The following is a 17,164-nucleotide window of genomic DNA, read 5'->3' as shown; positions in this document are numbered from 1 at the left end:
TTTCTAATATTAATTTTGAAAGTACTAGTAGGAAAGGTCGGGTAACTTGGGATGATCCTAGGTTGCCATGTCAACGTAAAGCAGTAAAGCACCAAGTGTGAATGACTCAATTCTCATCTGGACAAACGACAAATTCGAATTCTTTAAACAGAAAGTTTTTATATTGAATATCAAATTTCCCAATGTCCAGCACCCTTCTAAATAATCAAATTGTGATGCAACATATGCAACAAATTAATTCTCACACAATACAATGTAATTCCAAATCCAGCTGAAAAATAATAAAAATATTTAGTTCCCGAGCGACACAAATGAAGAGGGGTCCACAATCAAGCTGTAAGTTGGATCTTATTTAAATTTGTCGACCATATGGATGGCGCTAAGCGTTCTCGAGATCAAAACTTAGAATTCAGTTGCAGTCTCGACTTTCGTTCCGGTCTCATCCACCGTCCCTGTCTCATTCGCCGACCCTGTCTCATTCGCCGACCCTGTCTCGTTCACCGTCTCTGTTTCCGTCACAATAATCACCATTTCGTGGCCTCTGTCCCTGGCAAGTCCCTGACTTAGTGTCGAAAATTCGTTAAAATCTAAACTTCTTGAAACCTTAGATGTCATCAAGATCAAGGCCACCAAAATCAGGTGTACCACCAAAAATAAAAGGTTTTAGACAAATACTGTGGAACCTTTCTGATTTATGTCGCTCGGGATTGATAACACTAATTAAACAATACATCAATATATTTTAATCCTCTTATTTATTCCATTCTTGATTGTTCATATTCACATTTTTTATTCCGGTACAATCAAAACATCCTCAATCAAAAAAATTGCGAAAAAACTGAAACAGAAACTAATTGCTTCATACTAAATTGTGTTGCTTCCAAAAAAAAAACAAATAAATAACTACGAAAATAAATCAAATCCAATGCTCAATTTAATTTAAAAATATGATACATTTTATCGATAACATTTCAGAGCCCATCCATCATTTCACCGTAAATTCTCTATCAATATTTACTCGTGCTGCTCATTTTGTTGTGTTTGTGTGTAGAAAATAATTCATTATCGCAATAATGCACATGATTAATTTTTCAAAAATTATAAATCAGTATCACATAACATTATTTTTATATAAATACAGTTGATTGGTATTGGCTTAATATGATGTAAACTACTTTTTTTTTGCAATAATTTGACCACAAAAAAATAATAATTTTTTAACAATAAATTTACAAGCTTCTTTTTTTGGTATTTTAATAATGTTCACTAATTACGATAAAATATTCCAAACTACATAAAAGGCTGCAACGAGAAATAATGAGTACACTAATTGACCACTTCCACTGTTGCATAAATCAGAATCACATATGAAGCAATGTTCAATCCTATTATTTCCACTAACAGTATTGCATACTGTTTGTCCTCTAGCGATGCAGCCACGATCTGTTCGGAGAATTCCAGCAACTAGATATGAATAAATAAAGAAATTATGTTTTTATTAAATTTCATGTTTTAGTAAGTAATGGATTACAAGAATGGACAGCTTGACATATTGTATAGTTATTAACTAGACCTACGGTCGATTAATGACATATTTTTTGGAAAGTACTGGAGAAAATGTCATTGGTCGACTTGACATAATATCTCCTAATTAACTAGAGCAGTTATTAAGAAGATATTATGTCAAGTTGTCCACTCGGACTAAGAAAACATAATAATATTGTACTTGGTACTGAGCCTAACAGGCAACGATACCGTTTTTGGTACCACAGTTGTCTTTTGCACCATAAAATCATGCTCTTTGCCTGTTAGGGTAATTATTAAAAATTGGTAGTCATCGTTAAAGCCAGTCTATAAAGTCGATAAGTTAGTCATGTTCAGTGGCTTTTTGAGCAACACAATGACTGAGCCTTTTTCATTTGGGCTAATCTAGATGATTTGTCAAATCATAATTAATCAGTACTTCTTTTATGTTTTGAAACGTAAAATACTATCAGATAATCAATGGAACTGATACATATTATACGACCAATTAAGAATCAATAGGCTTCGTTGAGCTGGACATTTTGAAGCATTAAATAAATCTGAATTTACTGATGACTGAAAAAATCACTTGAAAAAAAAGACTTCAAGGAAAGAAGTAATTGGCAAGTGATAGCCAGCCTCAAGCTCCAATTCAGTTAAGTCATAGATCACAATTGATCTGTATGACCAGTAAAGTATGCAAGATTAAATCAAACATCTTACCATCAACAATCATCGTAAAGCATGAAAATTGAGCATTTGACCCTTCAACCATTGAAGTTGTTGCTGTTGTTGTAACATTTGTATTGTTCATTGATGCAATTGGAAAGAAATCATCAAGCGACACATTTTTAGCTGAAAATTCTAATGGAGATGTTGGAGGTGTCGGTGGTCCAACATTATCATCGTCATCTACTCCAGATTGACAATCTCTTCTACTCCATTCAGATGATCCACAATTGGTGCAGTGAAAGCATCGAGTTGATTGTTGCAACGACACTGTAAAGTTATTGGATGTAAAATTTTTTGGTTCCTTAATTTTTTAACTTCTGATTAATTCACCTCCAACTGCAGCAAAAATGAATAAAATTTGTATTAATTTCATAATTTTCTTAAACTTTATTTTTTAGATCCTAAACACTGAAAAGACACGAACGTACTGACACAGAAAATTGACAAATATATTGATGACACCAACAGGTTCCGATTACTTTTTTAAAATTGATAATAACATTAAGATGATCAATCACATTTTATCGGAAATCGATTTTTTTTTACTTTTGTTAAGAATTATTTTACAACGAAGTTAGAATGAGTCATACCTTAATGTTTTGTGAACCTAAACAGGAGGAATTTCTTGTTTTGTTTTAAAGTCATTTAAACGCAACATTTAGTTGAAATATTCACATTTTAGAGCGTTTACTTACCTGAAATGTACTTCACGAAGAGATTGTCGAAAAACCCGATTCATGCTATCAAGATTCTGGTGACAGCCTAGAGCTGGGTTAACCTGGGGTCTGATTTTTGGACATTTCGATTTCGTGTATACTTTCCGGGTCTATGAATAACATTCATAGAGGGTGGTTTGAAGTCAATTCTTTTTAGTTAATTCGTTAGTTGATTTTTGAGGATAATTCCCTAACAGGAAAAGGATATGCTTTCGAGAGCTTGCTCATCTGAATTATACAAGATGAGCATGCTTGCAAGCATTGCTTTCAACTTATAATGATCTTGAGAGTGCACTCTTTGCCTGCTAGGTATATCCCAATCAGTACACGGAAAACGAGCAAATTTGCGAATATTAGTCAATCAGCTACCGAGCGACACAAAATTTTAGTCCGCTATGAAGCAAATTGAGGCGTCTTCAATTAGGTGTCGATAATATAGCTGCTGAAGAACCAATTAAACTCGATTTCGGAGCCTTTTTTCACAAATGTTGCTTGGTGCTGCAACTTGGTTCAAATCAGAGCTTGAAGTCAAATCGGATTTAAATGAACTTTCAACTCAGTTTTTAAGTAAATTATCGTCTCGGTTCCATGATTGCAACATTTTAATTTGCGTCAAGGGCAGGTCAAGGTCATAGAGTTTGTGTGGATCGCAAAAACTTGTTGACCCTAAAGCAACTTATCAACATTAAAGATGCAACTTACCGAACTGTTCCTTTCTAAATTAACAATCTTTTTGAAAATCATTCAAACTTTCTCCAATAACAAAAGAAATTCAAACAGAATCAGAATTCAGAACTAAATCAGAGCACATAATCTCATCATCAGCTAGTTCCTCATCAACTTTTTCTTCAAGAGTTAAAAAAGTGTTTGATATGAAATTGAAGTATATCTCACCTCGAACCACAACAATTCCACAATCTTGTCAGTTGACCTTTTTTTCCTATCCTTAACTCGTTCTCTATTCACTCGACAGATCTTGAGTACCTTTGAGATTCTCTCTTTTTTCAGTTCAATTATTCTTCACGTTCAAAAAAATCATACAAATAGCAAACGATGACAACACTGAGAAAATTTCTTCATCTATTCATTCTTTTTTCTGAAATAATGAACACTTGAACATGTTCTTATAAAATTGGATGGAGCTCCTGTACGGTACACTCAATTTGAAGTGTTGTTTGCCATTATTTACTCCTTTAACAAGACTGTCTCGAATCTTGTTATGATTTGTGGTTATTTTTACAGCATTACAAACTAGATGTGGCACTTTTGGTTTTGATTACCAAGTCAGCTACGAATAAATAAATTTCTATTTTAGGTATTGAGTGTGTATTTTGGAGATGATTTGAATGATCTTGAATATAATGAAAAAATTCTTCTAGATTTTGGGTATTTAATTATTTTGCTGGATGTGTATTGCTGTAAATTACATGGTTGGTCGAATTCTTGATTGCTTTTATATTTCTTAGAATTATCATTTATATTACATATTGATTATTAGCTGTTGATTTTGATAGATCAAACAGAGATAATGTTTATTATTGCTAATTACATATTGATGTGCATTTGTCATTAATTTAAGGTTCAATCGCATTAGATTAGTTTTAATTCATCGAATTTAAATTCACTTTAAGGCATTACAAGGCAGTGCTGTCAAAATTATGTGCACGGCACCCCAATGTGACGTAGTGATATTTTAGAAATGTCAAGGACGTGACATAAATAAGTTTGGACAATACTGTGAATAGAAGGAAATGCGAGACAGTTAAGCGATAATGTCGATTATTTTCCTAAAAAGCAAAGAGCGTGCACTCAAAAGCAGAGTAAGCTAAGAGCAACTCTCAGGAGAATGCACATCTAGTATGCTTAATGTGACCAAGCTTCACATCTGGAGAGTATGCTCTTTGCCTATAAGGAGATACCAAAACAGAGAATTTGGATAGCTTGATGATGTGGCCAGCCATCGAATCAGATGAAAAGTCATTTGTAATAACCCAGGCTCCAAGTCGGAGTATGGTTCCAGTTAGTAAGTAAGTAAGTGAAAGATGGTCGCATAACAAACAATGAGGATACTTAACTAAATGTGCGTACTCAAGTTATAATGCCAGGTTTCGAATTGGTTAAACGACTGTTCCAGTGGTAGACGACCTTTTGTTTTTAGCGACACACTTTGATGGAAAGCCTTGAACAAAACTGCACACGACATACACTTTATAGTATTTCCAATTTTGGCGATTCTCGATTGTGCCTCGTGCCACAGGTTGCCCACAACTGGACTATTCGTTTATATTATAATCACATACAAAGCATTCGAGTATGTACAAAAATTCATATTATTTAAATAGTTTTATCTAAGTATATGCTCATTAACATCGATTCAGAATCACTTGCGTGGGAAAACAACATTCTAACCGCAAAGCAACAGCTGCTTGAAATGAGATATAATGCAATCAACATTTATCTATAGAAGTGGTTGGCAACATGCATGCTGTGAAGAAAATCAGGTGTGCTGCAATATTTTTATCAATGCTGAGATGTTCCTTGGCACAAAACAGATTGCCCAGAACTGATCTTAATCCCTAAAATCTAAAGAAAACATTCTCCCTTCAAAAACCTTCATGGCATGAACACGATAAATGTATAATATTGAGTTTCTAGACGAAAATATGCTATCAATTCAATACATAGGTAAAAAAGGAAAAAAAAGCCAACAGTGGTAAGCAATGGAAAGGAAATAATAAATCATGTGAACAATTTACATTTTATACATATTTTTCTCCATTTCTTCTCCATCTTCTGTTGCTCACGTTTTTCCATTTCATTCTTCTTTTCTTGTTACCATTCAACCCAGGGCATCTTTAGGGAAAATTACGGATGTTTTCTCTGAAGAGAATTCTTATTCTTTTTCGGCAATGCCTTAAATTCATTTTTCTTCTTAAACAGCTTCTCTTTCTTTCCATTTTTAAAGAATTCTTTAACAATAATAATATTTCAACTCACCACGAGGCTGCAGTCTTGAGTTGGATTGTGAATTACTTCTTATTATGTCTTACGTAGGTTGAGAATCAGTTGGAACTTGCTTTTGAATTAAATCTGAACAGTCATTTCACTAATGTGATTAAGTATATAATAGTCATTTTGACGACACTTTAATCCCAAGTAATACATATGAGAATTCTCTGTTAAGAAGCTATTAAGCAATTTTAAGGCTCTGGCAAAGTTCTTTCCCTAACAGGCAAAAATACCACTTTTGAGTACCGTGGTCTTCTTGTACCATGAAAGCATGCTCGTCGCATGTTAGGGTTATATTAACATCAAATGGAAATCTATCTGACTGCCTAATGGATGTCAAATAGAAGTGGCTTGTGCTCTCAAACCTTTAATGTCTTAGCTCAATCACAAATGCTGGCAACACTCCCGGTCCTGGACTCAGAAGACCTCAAGAGGTCTACTCAGGTGTCTTGTTAGCATTCTCACAGAAAAATTGTTGATCTGCAAATCGTTAGACCGTAATCGTTTGTTGGCGTCGTTGGTTAATCCAGTCCGGTTCACTTTATTTTGGGATTCTTAACATTGGATAGTTGGCAAGCTATAGCCAGCTTCAGGAGCCGAGGCCATGGCTCACACTTGATCTGTACGTCCAACGAAGTAAGTAAGTAATTTGCATTGGGATTAAAGCTGACGGCTTGCTAGCCCAACGAAGTCTATAAAATCAGTGTCCACTTAGTGACTTGGATTAACCAGAGCTTGAAATCGATTCAAATTTCATATCCAATCGAGTCAAATGACCATTATGGTGAATAAATTGCAAAATTCCACAATTTACCAAAAACTAAATCAAAATGCCAAAAATCACTTACGTACAAAAATACAAAAATTTCACCAAAATTTCGTTCATCACAAATAAATTCCTAATAAAAAGAAGCCTATAGCAGTTTCTAAATGTGAAAATAAGTTTATTTCTTCATAATAAATGTAGATTTTAGCTAGTAAAAGTAACACAATTCAACAATTCAGAATATTTTTTCGCTTGAATTGAGGATGTTAAAAAAGGAAGTAAACGAGAAAAATTACATTTTTCCTATTTTTCTTCCTTCTTCTTTATTATTTTGGGTTGTATGTACCGCAATTTTCCACTTTCCCACATTTTCAACAATTTTTATCCTGCTCAATTCTTCCTTTCTGTTGTATGCGATGTGTTTGCAGCAGATTATGTTGCCTTAAAAGAGGTAGTGAATTTTTTCACAGTAAATATGTATTTAATTTCTTTGCCATAGTTGGTTGTGTGGAATCAGAAGAAGAAAGCAAATGTAGAGACGAAATGTAAAAAGGAGAGATTTTTAGCTACTTTTTTAGTGAGATTTGTTAATGACGTATGCTTAGTTTTGTCCAGAATTTGAAAGAGACAAGAATTTTGTAGGAATTCGAGTCAATTTCTAGGTGTGACTTTGTCGTTTTCCATGTATGGCATGTATTAGACTTTCACGCCAATGAGAACAGATCGGGAATTTTCGATATAGTATGACACAAAGTTAACCTGATGGCCACATGACGGCAACATGAGTGTCTGATGTGTCTCATATGTCATTCGGATTGCTACGTGCTTAATAGTTTGGTTACATTAAGTATGTGAGTATATCTGGAAGCTGTCTAAGTGAGTTGATGACTTCAACTTATGACCAAATGCTGCACAAAATCTTCAATTTATAAAAATTCTTAAAATAATTTTTAAGTTTTCCAAATGGATTTTTATAGTTAAAGAGTTCTATTTGTCGTCATGTAAAGTCAGATCTCATACCAAATTCAAGATACTAAAATACTTTAAAATGCGCCAAAACAAATTCAACAAATTACCCTTTTACTCACTCTTTTCATATCCACTGTAAAATGGAAAATTCGTTGAACGAGAAAAGCAAACAAAAGCAGCAAAAAAAAAATCCAACCACACAGTCATGAAAATGTGAAATAATAAATTTTTTGCCATCCATCTAGGATCCCCCTTTTTCGTCTTTTCATTCTCGTCTCAGATCGTCAGAAAATGCCATTTAACATGTATAAGATTATACATACATAATTGTGTATGTGAAATTAGAGGGAAAATATTGATGATGATGATGATGAGGAGGATGACGATGGGTATTCAATTGATGAAGCATAATATGTGTTCGATGTGTTTTTAAAAAGACGGAGAAGGCTTTTATTGCAAAGGGGTGATTATTTTCGATGAAATTATTAAAGTGAATTTAAAGTTGAAATTTTTTATACTATAAAGTCTACGTTTTTCGTTGGCAGTTCATGGAGCTAATCATTAGATATTGTGTAATATCGTGGAAATTGTGTTTATCTTTGTCACATCAGGGAATACTCTATTCATGGCTCTAGAGGTCGGTCTTTGGTGGGAATCGAACTTACAAACGAACAAATGAGAAATACATTTCTGATCTGTTGCTTCAACATTAGACAACAGGGGGCATACTGTCGAATTGGAAGACTCATCTATATATGGCTCGATACCCAAGCTTCGGCTCTGTTTTGATACCACAAATTTGATAAAACTGGTCATTCAGGCTGAATATTGAAAAATTGTTTTAATTATTTTTGGCCTGTTTTTGCAATTTCGTAACGTAATTTAGCAAATTTTTAAAATTAGGAATCGAACAAGTCTGCTCCCGAGCGACATTAATGAAGATGGTTCCGCCACGGAGCTTTCATGGTTCTGCCAAGGCTTTTTTATTAACAGCAAATGGAAGCTGTATGTGCATCCCATAAAGCTGCTAAATAGAGGTGGATTCCATTTGATGCTAGAATTAGAGCTTTTGCGGAGCCTCAAAGCTGCCTTTTTCATTTTTGTCGCTCGAGTGATATTAATGAAGTTTACCATCCCTTTCAAAATCCAATAAATTATTGACAATAATGATGAATAAATATTTGTCGATCCTTTTATAATTTGTGATTGATAACATGATTAAATTGCCATTCTGAAGAGCCTTTTCCATTCACAAAAAATGTCAACAAAATTAAATAAAACAAAAACATTTTTTCTGTCCAATTTTCTTATTTCCATTTTTTATTACAATAACCTAATTTTTCTTAATATCTCGACATATTATTTACAAAAATTGTGTTTTTTTAAGGGTTTTACATGTTTTTTTTATTAATTTAATTTCATTTTTTTTGGTAACAAAAAAAGGACTTTATGATGTTAAAATATTAATTTTATTTTATTTCATATCGTAAAGTTTTATTTTTTTTCTGCTTTTTTTTGTGAAGTTAAATATTTAAAGCTTCTTCTTAAGGTTGTTGCTGACTTTTTAGTTTTTCATTTTTGGATGTCTTTGATTTAGAATAAAAATAAGATTAACATAAGTGCAAATTTAAATTAACTTAAAATTTATGCATATTTCGTAATAATTCGAATTTTTAAAAATTAAACAAAAATTCTTTCATTTTAAATCAAAAGTTTTCATTTACTTTTTAAGTTACATAATGAAAATTCACCAAACTCTCCAAATTCACCAAAAACACTAAATTCCAACCAAATCTAATTAATATTTTGTAAACTTTTCAACTTAATGTTGGTTTCTGGCAAATGGTTTAGTTTTATTAGACTTTATTTACAAAAATATATTTCATACAATTAAGTTGAAATCAAACTTTAGATTTATTCATGGAAATTACATAAATTTGGTGAACATTTTGGTTTTGTTTTGAAAGTTAAGTAATTTTTGTCTATTACAATAAAATTACAACCTGTTAAGGACATTCTTTACAACAAAAAGCTTCGAAATTAAAATTTCAAATTGAAAAACTTTCTTTGACCTTTAAACCTTTGTCTCCAATTTACAAATTTTATCAAAAACCTTAAGAAGCCTTACCAAAAAGTTTAAAAAAAATTTAATCATAAACTATGCATATATTTAACTTCACAAATTGTATATGAATAATCTGTGAATTATTATTTACTACTATAATACAAACATGAATTTAATTATGTTTAACTGTAGTTTCTGTGCAAATAATTTTTTTATCTTCGTCACTTTGTCATGTTCTTTATAATTTTATGGCTTTAAATTTTTGTTTTTGATATTTTTTTTTGTAAGGGGAAAAAATTAAAAATGTTTTATTTTGAATGGCAAATAAAGTGAAGAGATTGTGTTAGTTGAGGACTAAGGACGAGAGGCCCCCTGCCTCTCCCTTCACCCACTCTTCTGTCTCCATTCTTGTCCTATATTCCTCATCCTCTTCTGATTCTTCAATTGTCTATAGGTCCGTTCACATATTATATGCCCTAGGGACATTATCAGGAGCGTATCCAGTGGAGAGGGTTTGGGGTCAACCCCTTTCTCCTCCCTTACCTCTATTTGGAAAATATCTTCAATTTACTGGATTTTTTCAAGGAAAAATCCTAAACTTTGTTCCCTAAATTATTGCGATAAATACAAAAAAGCAGCAAATTTTAAAGCAGCCTTCCTGCCCATGCTAAGTATTACCTTCCAAGATTATTTTGTTACAAAACGGAAAGGTGGAAGAATTTGGAGGGTAAAGATTAAAAAGTCTAGTTTTCACGTTTCGTAATAAATATATATCCGTGGATTTTTAGCAACAAAAATCCTAAAATTCTTCTAAAATCGACCATCCCAGAACACACTACTTCTTTCTCCCCACTACCCACCCTTCTTCCTGCACCCATCTTCCTCCTTCTTCCTTATTAACATTGCATCTCCACATCATACCCACTTATTAATAATCTTCATGAATCTTCACAAGTCCATTAAAAAAGAACAAAAAAATTCAATTTCTTTAACCAGCTGAACCACGAACGGCTGAAACAATCAGCTTCACCAAATAAACATCCGCTTCCTTTATTTATATTGTTTTTTTCTCTCTCGAATTCAATTAGACTATTAAATTTGGCTTATTGTGCCAAATGCAACATGTATTGGTCTGTGGCTCGACATATGCTTTTAATGAGCAACATGTAGTGGCCTTTTTAGATGCTCTAGCGACAATCATCTTGTGTTTCTATGTCAATGATCATATTTTGTTTGGTTATATATGATTAATGGCATATATATTTTTTGGGGGGTATTGTATGAGAATATTAAACATAAGGTTGTCATGTACTTATTGCTGTTTGGAGAGTACACTGCGTTATGAGGGTTAAGGATATATATTGTCATGAATAAATGGGTTAATGATGGTTCATATTGAGAGGAAAATTGAGTTTTTTGTGAAGAAAAAAGTTTTTCTCGGTCATTAAAGCTCTTTTAAGGCATGCTATAAAAATAACATTGAAAATTTGTGCCTCTTCAAGCCCCATAAAATTCCAATAAATCATAAAAAATTAGCATCGCAGAAAAAAAGCAGCCAATGATATAAAATTTTCAACATAATCACCCGAAACCAATTCAAAGGTGTTCATACTAGCCGTTGATGTCTGTTCCATAAACAATAAATATCAAAAAGTATTTTGTTTCAGGAAATTGCACATTTACGTTTACGTAAGTCTCAATATAATCGCCTATAAATGTCTATATCATTGGCTTAAAAAAAAAGAGTGAGCATGAAAGCACCACAACAACGGTACATTTAGTATCTCAATCTTTCCATCACCTCACAATGGGTATCTCATACATAACAATTTAGTGTCGTGTTCAATGATGCCAATGTCGCCTCTTTTTTTCTTCTCTTCGTTCCTTTCTTTTATGGTGATGATTATTTGAGGAAGCTACGGAGTATGCAGAATGGGTGGTATTGTGGCTGACGAGAAGCTTTGTGTAGATTTAAATTTAAAGAAGCTTTTTGAGGATTTTAGGATATAATTTCAGGAAGATGAGGACAGTTTGGTTTAAATTTTATTAAATTGGTGATGTTTCTTCTTTTCATTGCATCATTTTATAGCATCAATCACTTAAGGGAAGAGACGATAAAGAAGGATTTTATAGTCAGCCTAGTTCAGCTGCTCCTCTGCTCCTTAGCAGGATCTTTGGAAAACGGTAGGACAGTGCTACTTAGCAATCCTTGATAATTTTTGGGATGAGGTCTGTAGATGTCATTTTTTATATTCCGTGATTTCTAGAATTCGTCCAAAACTGCACGACTTCAGACCAAAATCGCAGGTCTGCAATCTCGGAAAAAGTTTAAGGTACAACACAAAACTGCAGGCAAGCACATCTGAAATCCAGACTTGCTGTTGATGAAAGAATCCTAATTGCTTCCTTTCATTCCCGAAATATGATTGCTGGCCAAACGATACTTAAGGACAGGATAATTAGAACAAAAAAGCCTTTATTTGGCAGTAACCTCCAAATGACTGATTAGTAGCATCCTAAGCTAAACGGATGCCATTTATTCCTATTAAAAAATCATCCTTGCTGCCATTTGACCAAAATTGACCAATATTCATGAATTCCTATAAAACCAGGCATAAAACATAATAAAGCTCGAAAATAGGCCAAAGATCACAGTTGATCTATACGGCCAGAGAAGTAAGTAATAAAGCTCAAACAACTCCTTCATATTTACATGAATACATAATTATAAACCCCCCAAACAAATGCGCTTTAGCCAACCAACCAAATCGTTACCAACCATTTAACACAATCCATTCCTTTTATGTGCCACTCAAAACAAAGTAATAAATTATTTAATGATTGGGGACTTTCAGTAGATCTATCTATGTATCTCCCATACTAAAAATACATTCTCCATCGTTTGCTCTACATCTCGTTCTCAATTTTCCTTTCGTCCTTTCCTATTTTTTTTGTGTTCGCCTTTTCAGTTCCTATCATATGCGAATTTGATGAGCACTCATGTCTATGAGGATGTATATGGGTATTATATGTTGTATATGGCAGGACGTTCCACATCTTTTACAAAGAACATAAACAAAAGATTTGATATGTCACTATAGTTAACAATAAAGATAACATTAATGTTGTTGATGGGCTTATAGCTATTCCATAATCTCGCAATAACTCAGCAGGATTTTCACCTAGTTGTGGATGAGAATGAAACAATAGAAAAAAAAATGAAATTAAGTTGATAGTAAACAATAAGCAGACATGGATACAAAAAAATATGTTGTGATGATTAAGGCAATAAAGTTAATGCAATTAATTTGATATTATTTCTCGTTTATTGATAAATTGGAAATTAATTTTACACAGTATGGGTTGCATTTATTATTAATCGTAATTCAGCGTGGGAATATTTTCAGGACTTTGTAATAAAATGGATTGAGGATGAAAGTGAGGAATTGATAGACTTTCAGAATTGCTTTTAATTGCATGCATTTTTAACAGTGTAATCCTTCATTCTAAGCAAGGTTTGGAAACTCTCAAAAATTTCGAAAAAATTACATTACGCTAAAGGACGGGTCTCTTATTATGTAGCACGAAAAATCAACTTTATGACAATCTTCTCCTTCAGTAGCAAGCGTTACGTAATAAGTGAACGACCCTTAAGCAAATCAACCGTATTAGGAATCTCGAATAGCTTTAATTAAAGTTTTTTTAAGGGTCGATCAAAAGGTTCCATACAAATGTGTTTGCAAATAGTCCTGGGTACGGCTTTTAATACAGCAACATGTCAGAGTGACACCGACCTTTTGGCAAGACATGGTGATGTATTAAAACCCGAGAGTGACACGGCCTGTTGGCATGACATGGTGTTGTATTTAAACCCGAACTCAGGGCCAAGTGAGAGTGACACCGACCTTTTGCTGGATTTCAAATCGATTATTAACCTTGCGCTATTCGATGATATCCAAAGAAATTTTAAATATCATATCAGAAAATGGCGAGAAATTTTAGAGCAAGTTGTATTTTGGAAGAACGAAGCGGTCAATGAACTCTTGGAGAGAGACTGTGAATAGAGAAGGATAGAAACAGAAAAGTATTTGGTACTAGTAATTGCCAAAAGGCAGCCAGCAGATAAACCACTTTTAGAACACTAACTGAGAGAGACCATGGATCACAGACGATTTGTACGACCAGCATTGTAAGAAAGTAAGCTGATTTGGAATATTCATGGTTTCCACACCTTGATTCTATCTCAATCTACTCTAAAATTTTATAAATCATTCAATCCAATCCTATATTTGCACAAAAAATTGCTTTAAATTGCATTGCCTCATTCCTCACCTGTATATTGCCAGCAATGAAAAATTCCACCATAGAATTTTTCACTCATTAAAAGAGATTAAATGAATTTAGACGATAGACGAAGACTTACCATTGAAAATATGCACCAATGTACTAGATGAGACGGCATTGTTAGTAACACATGAATAATTCCCAGAATGACTGGTTGTTGTCTGTGATATTTGTAGCTCTGAATATCTGTTGTCTGTTGGAATAGAAGAAATAAAAAAGATTTTATGTATTACTAATTAATGAATATGGATATAAGGTTATATAGCAGATATTTCAAGCACTTGGCCGGGGTGTATGGCTTGATTGCCGCTTGAGATGAATCATTTTGTGAATTAATGATTTTTAACATTTTTCGATTTATGTGTTAATTAAGGAATCTTATTTCCCGGAAGGCATACAGCTTTGAAAAGGTCAGAATCTAGTCGTAGGCCAGCATGAGCCTACTCGAGAAGCAAAAGCAATAAATCGATCAAAAATTCGGCTCCGGCTGGCGTGATCATCAGATTCGTTTATGATTCGTCATATTCGGCTTAAATCCGGCATTAAATCACAGTCACGCTGACCTCGAGCCGGATTTTTGATCGATTATTCGCTTTTTGCTATTCGGACTAGCATTCAGCTAGATTTCACCGAATCTAACCACAAACCAGAGCAACGAAAGCCTATGAGCTCAATTTTTCGCTATTTTTTAGACTATATGCTTTCCGGATCTATTTTTGATTTAATTGAATTTTGCAAATATTTTGTTAAACTATTTCTATTTATATCCTTTGAATTAACACATGAACAGCTTAATAGAACTTCCAACAAAAGTTCCAACAACATCAAAATCTAATCCGCATTGAAACTATTCAAATGAAAATTAATTCAAGTTAATTTAGTCAAAAAAACAAATTTCCATTCAAATTCATGTTCATTTACGAAAATCGAATGTCAATCATAATGCATGACATACCTGATTCCGTCGATACGTTAACGCCGCGATGTGAATCGTAATTTATCATTCGATTATTGTGATACCAGAAAATATATAATGGATTTTCGATATTTTCGACCACTCGACATGTCAATCGTAGCACGGATCCGGGCTTTAGATATTTTTCTGACGGTCCACTGATTTCTGCACGGGCCTCTGTAAATAGATGCGTTTGATGGGAAGCATGAATTTAAATTTTTTTGTTCGGATGTCATAGACGAAGGGGAGGAAATGGAAATGAAAAGAATGAGGAACAAAAAAATTCAAATTAGTCAACTGTAAAAAAGGTTAACATGTGCTGAGGAAAATAAAAGATGGAATTGGATTTTGAGTACGAAAAGAAATCTGTTACAAGTGTAACTTACCAACAACGTTGAGCTGTATAAAAATGGATATTGATGGATGCTTCGTCACCTACACGTTGAGTAAAAATGGGAAAAAAATTCAATTATAAAATTTAATTTAGACAAAAAATGCAGCACACATATTGGACGATACTAACCACACACTCATATAATCCAGCATCTCTAAGCTGAACATATTTTATTTTTAATGGCCAATCCTGTAATAGAATCCAGGTGAGATGTGTTATGAAAGTCATTTCCGATATATTGGATTTCTTTTATTGTAATATATAAAATAATAGCTTAAGCTCAATTTTTATGATTAGATTTTTAAAATATTAATTGAATTTCTTCTGTTCCTTCTTATTCAGTTAGCAGAAAGATTTTCAATGCTATGGAACCATTTCCCTTTAATTAAACTCGGTAGAAAAATAGAAGGGTCGTTGAAATTCACTAAACAAGAACCGTTTAGCAAGTAAATGATTTACAGACACGCTCTTAATATAAAGTATTTTTTCGATGAATAATTAAAGAGGTTTTGTGTAAGCAAAAAAGTTATTTTAATGAGAAGAAGAGCTTTAAATGCAATATTATTGAAAGAAATAACATAAATCATCAGCTTTAGTATTCGAGGAAAATTTAACTGAATTATCCAAAACACATAAACTAGGTGCAAAAATGAAGAAGGCTCCTCTTCAGAAGTCAAAAAGAGGCGGCTTCCATTTGGTGTTTATAAAAGAGGTTTAGCCAAGATTTAATAACTCCGAATTAGAGTCCCCTTCATTTGTGTCGCTCAGGGTACCGATTGGGATGGTGACTCTTGGTATCTCTTTTGTCGTATTTCTGTAGAATTCATACAAAATTTTAAAAAATTTTGGCTTTCGAAATATTTTGCATAAGGAAAAACTTCGGTGAAAATCTCAAAAATTCAAAATTTTGTAGCATCTCAAAGCCACCACAAAATGCCTACGTCCTTGTTGTTTAAATAGCGCTGCTTGTGTTTATTCTCAACAACCATAACCGCGTTCTGCAGAAGTTCTGTCGACTCACAAAATCTTCTTCACTGGCAAGTTATAATAAAACAATTGACCGAATGAATCTTCCGAGTATTCTTCAGACACACCAGAAAAAAAATCAAAGAAATCCACTAAAAAATTGGAAAACCTCAACTTTGAGAAATTTCAGGCTTCTCCACAGTATACTATGCTTTCTCGCTATCCCGGAATCCCGAAAATTTCAATACCGATCTCGATCCCAAAAATTTATCGGGAACAGAATTTCGAGAAAGCATACTGAGTATACATGTGAACATCTTCGTATGAGATCCATATGGTTGTCAATTGAAAGAATTTTCGAGTATCCTTCTTCATTTGTGCGGTTTGGATAAAAATTTTAAAATTTCATTGAATTGTCAGTGTCAAAGTCTTGATTTGAAATTTATCAACCTCTTCTACACTTGGATTTGTGTTTGAACTTAATAGTCGTGACTAAACTTTTAGAAATCGAAGCTATTTCAATTGTTTCAAAAAATAATTTTTTCTTCTACCTACTTAAATCGTCCATCGAAAATTCTTTTAGTCCATCAACTTCATCAACTAGACAGATACAGTACAACAATCCAGACAGATACAAAAAAGTTAAAATTTTTTTTCTTTAAAACAAGTTCAATAAACCTTAAATAAACCGCAAAAGAAATAAAAGTTTCATGACCAAAAAAAA

General features: G+C 33.1%; 2 protein-coding genes across 6 annotated transcripts in view; both read right to left on the bottom strand.

Moving 5' to 3' along the window:
* Nucleotides 1-904: 904 nt before the first annotated feature.
* Nucleotides 905-2,684, bottom strand: LOC139089124 (uncharacterized). Its single transcript, XM_070638563.1, has 3 exons — nt 2,587-2,684; nt 2,248-2,523; nt 905-1,464 (listed from the first exon to the last, which is right to left on the bottom strand). Exons 1-3 carry the CDS (start codon nt 2,627-2,629, stop codon nt 1,271-1,273), a joined length of 513 nt encoding a protein of 170 aa, XP_070494664.1. The 5' UTR covers nt 2,630-2,684; the 3' UTR covers nt 905-1,270.
* A 6,624-nt stretch (nt 2,685-9,308) lies between these two features.
* Nucleotides 9,309-17,164, bottom strand: part of LOC139089159 (cell adhesion molecule CEACAM2-like) — a 45,496-nt gene continuing 37,640 nt past the window's right edge. For all 5 annotated transcript variants that reach the window (XM_070638608.1, XM_070638607.1, XM_070638610.1 and 2 more), the window contains exons 6-10: nt 15,604-15,663; nt 15,467-15,515; nt 15,081-15,257; nt 14,205-14,318; nt 9,309-12,963 (exon numbers count right to left, since the gene is read on the bottom strand). In XM_070638608.1, coding sequence (XP_070494709.1) covers nt 12,842-12,963; nt 14,205-14,318; nt 15,081-15,257; nt 15,467-15,515; nt 15,604-15,663 — 522 coding nt within the window. In that variant the 3' untranslated portion in view covers nt 9,309-12,841. The remainder of the gene's footprint in view (nt 12,964-14,204; nt 14,319-15,080; nt 15,258-15,466; nt 15,516-15,603; nt 15,664-17,164) is intronic.

The sequence above is a fragment of the Chironomus tepperi genome, unplaced genomic scaffold (genome assembly GCF_022539635.2).
Source record: "Chironomus tepperi strain 1889 unplaced genomic scaffold, CSIRO-AGI_Ctep_v1 contig_175, whole genome shotgun sequence".
NCBI lineage: Eukaryota > Metazoa > Arthropoda > Insecta > Diptera > Chironomidae > Chironomus > Chironomus tepperi.
The sequence above is the reverse complement of the archived record's forward strand: the minus strand, read 5'-3'. Positions and strand labels throughout refer to the sequence as shown.